This window comes from Wolffia australiana, chromosome 18, assembly GCF_029677425.1.
Source record: "Wolffia australiana isolate 7733 chromosome 18, ASM2967742v1".
Classification (NCBI taxonomy): domain Eukaryota; kingdom Viridiplantae; phylum Streptophyta; class Magnoliopsida; order Alismatales; family Araceae; genus Wolffia; species Wolffia australiana.
Genome location: NC_135852.1, coordinates 9,852,684 through 9,860,890, shown reverse-complemented (window position 1 = coordinate 9,860,890; position 8,207 = coordinate 9,852,684). Strand labels below are relative to the sequence as shown.

General features: G+C 51.0%; 1 protein-coding gene across 1 annotated transcript; it reads right to left on the bottom strand.

Moving 5' to 3' along the window:
* Window positions 1–5,398: 5,398 nt before the first annotated feature.
* Window positions 5,399–7,586, bottom strand: LOC144714839 (uncharacterized). The gene is made up of 4 exons (XM_078589630.1): window positions 6,718–7,586; window positions 6,478–6,546; window positions 6,091–6,241; window positions 5,399–6,022 (listed from the first exon to the last, which is right to left on the bottom strand). Exons 1-4 carry the CDS (start codon window positions 7,584–7,586, stop codon window positions 5,399–5,401), a joined length of 1,713 nt encoding a protein of 570 aa, XP_078445756.1.
* Window positions 7,587–8,207: the final 621 nt, after the last annotated feature.

Here is an 8,207-nt window from a genome sequence, read left to right as displayed (position 1 = left end):
TTATAATTCTATGATTAGGAACTTGTATGCCTTAGCCAAAGTACAACTGTCCACCGACATAACATCTTTGGTGTCTTAGGTCTAAGAACAATTTACACAGCTGTGACATGAATGAACCTGACTCACAATTTAGTATAATACCATTCAGGAATTTTATGGATCAATTCAATAAATCTTTCCACTTAAGGCCATCCACTATCTATGCTTATTGTCTTCATTAATATATGTATTCATTATACTAATGTGAAGTATAACGCGTGAGTATAATGAATACATATATTAATGAACAATGAACACGATGTGAAATGTGTAATTGGCTTGCTAACCACATATATTTCCATCAATTTTAAATTAGACATTGAAAATTGTACTGTATGGTTCCCCCCTTAATTACTCTACGTAAAGTATAGAGCCACTAAGGGGTGATCTAAGTAAATATTACAACTTAAAATTTAATAGGTTGTGAATGATATAAATAAGTTTAAAAATGAGAAATTATCTTTAATATTTTGTATACTTTATTATATGTAATACGTTTTTGATATTGAAAAGTTTAATTATGATTATTAATGATCTATTTAATAATTAAATGCATGACATAATTATAATTACCTCTCTATTGGTTAAAGATGGTTCAAATCTTGAACGCAATTTTGTTCCCATCTCTTAAAAACAACAAGTGATTGAAATGTGACTGACAATCCACTTACACATTCTTTATCTCAGTAAATGTTCATTAATATAATATATATTCATGATACTTCACATGAGAGGTTTAGAATGAAGTCCATGAATACATGAGCCAACTAAATGAATTTTGATGAGATCTTCATACAGAGATAACTAGTCTTTTAATATGATGAGTATAGTTAGTCCCATAGCCATTAGTGTGGAGACATAAAAGAAAGATAATAGGTGCTCTTTAGGGGAAATAGTTGAATGAATTGTTTGATATTATACTAAATTTTTGGGTGGTATTATACTAAATTTTCAATCAAATTCATTCCCCTTACACTTGTGTGCGTGGTCCTAACCTGAAAGACATCTCATGTACGTGGTTCACCTCATACTGAAGACATCTTGTGGATGGAGGGTTGTACTTTGACTGTGACTTTCAGATACTTTGTCTTAAGTCAGGTGCAACAAGAAGTTCATGAAGATGATTGAGTGGTAAAGATGGGATCATCAGCCCTCACTATAAGAAGAGACAGCTCAAGGAACACTACGTAATGAAGTCCATGTCCTAAGCAGTGGAATATAGAAAAAAAAGTTGTATGATTAGTTTGCTAGCATGTCATGACTGGGATGATCGATTTTTGTTTGACAATCCTCTATACCCCCAAGACATTGTAAGAGGATATGGTGACCAAATACAAAAAGGTTCCATGAAAGAGTCAATAAACTCCATTTTATCTTGTATAGTATAAGATGTATGCTGGTTCCCTACAAGTAAGAAACTCACTATATTGTATTAATTTGTATATTGGTATTGATAACTCACTTTTTTAGGGACCCACCCTTCTTTCCATTCTCCCCTTGGCCCCTCTCCACTCTTGATTAGATGGGACTACATAACGATGATGGTGAAGCAATAATGGGGCTCGTCAATATTAATGAGATTCGACGTCCCAAGTATCATGAGGATTTTCTAGAGGTCGTACACATAAACAGCTCAATACATCTCACTCAAGGATTTGTGAAAATGTGGATTTTCATCTTTCGTTCTAAAAAGTTCATACCATTACATTATTATAATTCCAATATGTGAAGAGAGTAACTCCTTGAATGCTGGAGCTCATTGATTATCATATAATAATGATGCAACACGATGAGCACCGGGATTAGATGGCACGTGTTGCAACACAAGAAGACGAGGTTCGAACAGTGATGCGTAATATTAATGAAATGTCCTTGCAAATTTCAATGAAAATAATACGCAGCAGCACTGATTAATTCAGATGATCAATTAAGTAGACAGAGTTTGCTTGGTCGCATTCAGACTCCTCAACATTCCTTTAGATCAATTGGACGACTACGTGATGAGGGGTAATATACCTGAAGTCATCCAATCTTGTTAGATAAGGACTAGTCGTACCACAAGGAATTTATCCTAACTCTCACGAGATAAGATGGCTACGTCCTATCACGTGTAATTGATATGTCAGAGGCTATCGGAATGCAAATTCAACAGTACTGAAAGAAATAATGAGACTATGAACGAAGGGGTAACAAGAGAACCTGTATGGGCTAGAGCCCGTAGTCCGTGGGGAAGCAGAGTGAAGTTGCACAAGATATAGGAATCGGCGTTGGCGCTGTAGGATTGTTGACGAAGATGTGGACCACGGAGCACTAGTAACGGAGAAGACACCAACAGAATGGACGTCCACGTGGGTGTGGGAGGGACCCGAAGGCTTTGCGCACACGACGAGGCAGGTGTGTGCGAGGGTGCCTGTGGGGCACCGCACACACGGGTGCATGGATGGCCGCTACAGGCGCGCATCATGAGACTACAGCGTGCAGCTACGCCGCAGTTAGAGTGCGCACAGATGTGGCCCGGATGGGGCACAAGCGCAAACAAGAGCCAATCTGGTTCAATCGAGGTAGTGTGAGAGGGCGTTGGCTGGCAATGAGTGCACACGCCCGTGTGATTAATGCGCATGAATGCGCGGGAGAAGTACCCACGTGAGCGCACGACGAGCGAACGCGCTGGCGCGATAGAGGTGCGCTAGCGCCTGATCCAGTGCGCGGTGAGCGCATAAAGATTGGAAGGGAGGCACTCATCAACGTTCTTGCAGGTCACGATCTTGGATGGGAGGTGATCGTTGATGGCGACGGAGGGAGATGACTGGTCTTGGCGAGTGCAATTTCGATCAGCATTGGCGATGAAGATGACAGCAGCAGCGATGGCTGTGGTGGCGTCGCCGGCGGTGACAACGGTGGTGCCTGCGGCAAGAAGAGAAACCAAGAAGATGACTTCTTGATAATGCTTGAGCAAGTCAAATCAAGAAAATAATCTTTCTTGAGGCAAATCTTCAAGAGACGCTAAGGGTGGCGGCGACTGTTCCTCCACAGACACTTCGACGTGGTAGGACTGCGTGGCTGGCACTTGATCCCACGATCTACACTAGGAAAGCGGTAAAACTCCCAAAGGAGTGATAAGCGGGAGCCAAATGAAGAAATACTTTGAATTCAATCAACTATGTGGAAAGGGAGAATGGTATAATCTCAAGAGTATGAAAGAAGGAGTGGGGGGGTTCCTCCTTATGTAGAGGAGGAGAGAACCCTACAAGAGAGAGAGAGAGCATTACAGTAATACCCCTGAAGGGGGGTATATTCACTCACACTCCCCCTCAAGCTGGAGCGTAGATATCAAACATGCCCAGCTTGCGAGAGATGACATCATAGGAGGTGGTGCTCAGTCCTTTGGTGAAGATGTCCGCCAACTGGTCCGATGATCCCACATGGGGAGTAGTGATGAGTCCCGCGAGCACACGATCACGAATCGCATGACAGTCGATCTCAATGTGCTTCGTCCGCTCATGGAAGGTGGGATTGCTGGCGATGAAGATAGCGGCTTGATTGTCACAATACATTGGCATAGCCTCCTGCACAGGAAAATCAAGCTCGCGAAGGAGAGAGCGTATCCACAGAAGCTCCGAAGAGGCGTGCGTCATAGCGCGGTACTCAGCTTCGGCACTAGATAGGGAGACGACCCGCTGCTTCTGACTCCGCCACGTAACGAGGTTTCCACCAACAAAGGTGCTGAAGCCCGAAGTGGACTTCCGATCCCCTCGATCGCCCGCGAAGCCTGCATCCGAGTAGGCCTCCACACGCAAATGGCCATGGCGCTGGTAGAGTAGCCCCCGGCCCGGGACATGCTTCAAGTAGGCAAGCACGCGGAGGGCAGCGTGCCAATGTATGTCCTGGGGAGCATGCATGAACTGACTGAGTAGTGCCACTGGATATGCAATGTCGGGGCGTGTAACAGTGAGGTAAATAAGCTTCCCAACTAAGCGTCGGTAAGGCTCAACATCAGTAAGTAGGGGAGAAGTAGAATCCCAGAAGCACGGTTTGCTGTCGATCGGGGAACTTCGGGGTTTGCACCCGAGTAACCCCGCTTCCTCCAGCATATCCAGGACGTACTTTCGCTGATTCAGGATCAGCTTACCCGGCTGATGTGGAAACTCTATGCCGAGAAAGTACTTGGGCGTACCCAAGTCCCGGATGGTCAGGTGCTGATGGAGATAATCTTTCACTTGAGCAAGACCCGCATGATCACTGCCCGTAAGTAAGATATCATCCACGTAGACCGCAAGGATGACCGTGCCAGTGGATCCGTGCCGACGAAACACAGTAGGGTCCACCGTGCATGGGGTGAGGCCCAAGGCAAGCACAAGTTTGCTGAACTTGGCAAACCATGCACGCGGACTTTGCTTGAGGCCGTACAAAGCACGCTGTAGATGACATACCCTGCCGGCCGAGCCTGGAGTGATATATCCGGGCAGTTGCTCCATGAACACCCGCTCGGTAAGCTCCCTGTATAAAAAGGCGTTGGAAACATCCAACTGATGGAGGGGCCACCCCTGATTCACTGCAATAGAAAGAAGAACTCGAATGGAGTTCAAACGTACCACAGGAGAAAACGTCTCCTTGTAGTCGATGCCGTAGGTTTGGGTGAAGCCGCGTGCCATGAGACGGGCCTTGTATCGATCAACCGTGCCATCGGCGTGATACTTCACAGTGAATATCCATCTGCAGGTGACGATATTCGTATTGCCCGGACGAGGAACAAGTATCCAAGTCTGACGCTCGGTGAGGGCCGCATATTCCGCATCCATAGCCGCCTTCCAGTGGGGACTGCGCAGGGCCTCCACATGGGTCCTCGGTATCGACTCGGATGTGAGGGAGAGGGCGAAGGCACGATAGGTGGGGTGAAGACGGTCATAGTGTACGTAGTTAGAGATAGGGTGAAGGGTACAAGAGCAAGTACCTTTCCGTAGAGCAATGGGGAGATGTAGGTCTGTCGGTGCCGATGCAAGGGGCGCCGAACTTGCGGACGTGGGCGAGGACCCGCCTGGTGGCTCGACGGAGTCCGGCTCCGGGGTAAGTACTGATGGAGCGAGCGGTCCCAAGCGAGGAGAAGAGGGGGAGGAGGAGGGTGATGCAAGTATTACGTCCAAGATAGGCGGAGGAGCAACGGAAGAAGGAGACGAGGGTGTTAGAGTAGACGAAGTAGGTGTAGGGGTGGACACAGACGGGGTGGTGGTGAAGTAGCGAATGGTCTCAAAGAAGGTGACGTCGGCCGATACAAGATATCTGCGCTGATCAGGAAGGTATACACGATAACCTTTCTGAGTACGAGAGTAGCCAACGAAGACGCCTTTGAGGGAGCGAGGAGCTAGTTTGGACAGATTTGGGGATGGTCATGGACGAAGGCCACGCACCCAAACATCCGAGGAGGCAGTGTAAAAAGCTCACGATCGAGGTGTAGGCGATGGAGAGGGACTTCACCACCTAGAGGAGAGGAAGGTAAGCGGTTAAGAAGATAGGCAGAGGTGAGGAGGGCATCCGCCCAGAGATAGTGTGGGACGCCCATCTCGATGAGGAGGGTGCGGGTCATATCCAGAAGATGACGGTGTTTCCGCTCGGCGACACCGTTCTGCTGGGAGGTGTAGGGGCAAGTGGTCTGGTGGATAATGCCGCGAGAGGAGCAAAGGTCCTGGAGGGCGGACTGAACAAACTCCAAGGCATTATCTGTGCGAAGAATTTTGGGGGTAGAGGAGTATTGAGTGGAGATCTCTTGGAGGAACTGACGAACGGAGGACAGAACGTCAGTGCGGTCATGGAGAAGGTACACCCATGATAGACGAGAAAAATCATCGACGAAGACGATGTAGTAGCGAAAGTGGGAAGGGGAGGAGACACGAGACGGTCCCCAAACATCACAATGTACGAGATCAAATGGTTTCGTACACGGAATAGAGTCACGGCGGGAATAAGAAGAACGAAAATGCTTGCCTAACTGGCAAGACTCACACTCAAAAGGAGATAATGTTAGCCACAGAAGGGCCTGTCGAAGTTTGGTACTACCAGGATGGCCCAAACGACGATGCCATTGTAGAGAAGTGTCCAACTGGGAGAGAAGGCAACAAAAACCAGTCGGAGGGAGATCAGGGACAAGCTCGTAGATACCCCGGCCGGTCTCACGTCCCAAACCAATCCTCTTTCCCGTCCGCAAGTCCTGAAAGGTACAGTGGTAAGGGAAAAAAGATACGGAGCAAAATAGGGATTTTGTGATAGCAGAGATAGAGAGGAGGTTAACGAGAAAATTGGGTACGTATAGAACATCTGAAAGGGGAAGGGAGGGGGTCGGTAGGGAACGGCCTTTGCCCCGAACGGGACAAACACGACCATCCGCAATGGTGACCGTCTCAGGGTGAGGAAGGCTGGCAATTTGAGAGAGGAGAGAGGAGGTACCTGACATGTGTGCAGAGGCTCCCGGGTCGATAATCCAGGGACCCGAAGAAGATGCAAGTAGAGCGGTACCTGAAGTGGAGGTCGACGCAAGGTGAGAAGTATGAGAGCCCGAGGTGCTCGAGGTATCCGTCGGAGCGTGGGTGGCAAGCATGCGGGCTAATTCCTCCCGGGAGATAGTGAGGAGGTTCGAGGTCGAGGCGGAGTCCGTCATGCTGGAGTGGGCAACCTGGTCTGGCTTACCAAACTTTTGCCAGCATTTGTCGGAGCGATGGCCAAACTTCTGGCAATGAACGCAGGGGGGGTAGAGTTTGCCATCGCGCGCGTCGCCCTTTTCGACCGCGACCATCGTTATCAGAGACGCGCCTGCGAGGGCGAGTCTCCGAGGAAAGGGCGGTGGAGTCGGTCAAGAGAGGGGTGGGGACGGGCCCCAGAGAGCTAACCCTCAGAGCGGTGGAGAAGGCCTCACCCAACGTCGGAAGAGTGATCGAACTCAGAATAGGGCCCCGAATCTGAGCGCCGAGGGTGGGGTCGATGCCCACCAAAAATAGTCCAACTGCTGTCTCCTCGCGATAGCGACGCTTTACGGTGAGATCTGGCGTGTAGGGCTGATAGATCTCAAGTTGGTTGAGGAGAGAGCGCAGTGTGGCATAGAACTCCTGAAGGGAGCGGGTACCCTGGCGGGCGCGAAACATCCCTTCAACGATCTCCACTGTCCGACCAATGTTGGAACGATACCCGTACATACGGGCCCATTCGTCCCAAATGGCCTTGGACGGAGAGAGGAGCTGCATCGGCTCGGCAATAGTTGGAATAGCCATCTTCAGAAGCCAGGAGGTGACCGCCTGATCCTGAGTGATCCAGGTGGCAAAGCGGGGATCCTCTAGAGAGGGCGGGTCGTCGGTGAGAAAGGAGAGCCGACCATGGATCTCAAGGAACCGACGGAACCCGGCGGACCACGTGACGTAGTTCGTGCCATCAAGCAGGGTCGTCGGGCCCAGGAGCCCTGTGATAAAAGTATGAGACGGGATCGGAAGATCCAGAGATGTACCCGGATACGAAGTCAGTGGCGGAAGCGATGAGGAAGCCGACGATCCCTCGCGACGCTCCATAACAGCACGTAAGTGAGGAGGAGAGCGTCGACGGGACAATAGCCCGGTCCCGAATGCAGAGCAGCGGCCGGATGCACGGCGGCGGCCGGATAGGGTCGGGAGGCCGGATTAGGTCGGCCGGAAGTAGGTCGGGCGGCCGGCTGGATGCGGCGGCCGGCGGCTGGACGCAGGGCAGCCGGCGGACAGGAGGGCGACCGGCGGCGGGCCGGACGGCGGCCGGTGGCTGGCCGGCTGGACGGAGGGCGGCCGGCGGTCAGGACGGCGGCCGGTGGCCGGCGGCTGGACAGAGGGCGACCGGCTGGACAGAGGGCAGCCGGCTGCTGGAGGGCGGCCGGCTGGACAGAGGGTGGCCGGCTGCTGGAGGGCGGCCGGCTGGACGGAGGGCGGCCGGCGGCTAGAGGGCTGGCCGGCGGCTGGAGGGCGGCCGGCAGCTTGGCCGGATGCAGGGCGGCCGGCGGCTGGATGTAGGGCGGCCGGTGGATAGATGACGCAAGGCGGCCGGATGCAAGGCGGCGGTCGGCGGGATGTAGAGTGACGCGAGCAGAGGGCGTCGGCGATGATCTCCGGCAAGCAGCGGGCCGGAGAGGAGGGGGGGGTGGTGGTGCTCCACCACCTAGGTCA

Coding starts and splice junctions, on each gene's coding strand:
- LOC144714839 (XM_078589630.1), bottom strand. CDS start 7,586: ATGGAGCGTCGCGAGGGATCGTCGGCTTCCTCATCGCTTCCGCCACTG. Junction 6,547..6,717: donor CAAATGCTGGCAAAAGTTTG/GTAAGCCAGACC, acceptor CCTCCACTTCAG/GTACCGCTCTACTTGCATCT. Junction 6,242..6,477: donor AGCCTCTGCACACATGTCAG/GTACCTCCTCTC, acceptor TGTACCTTTCAG/GACTTGCGGACGGGAAAGAG.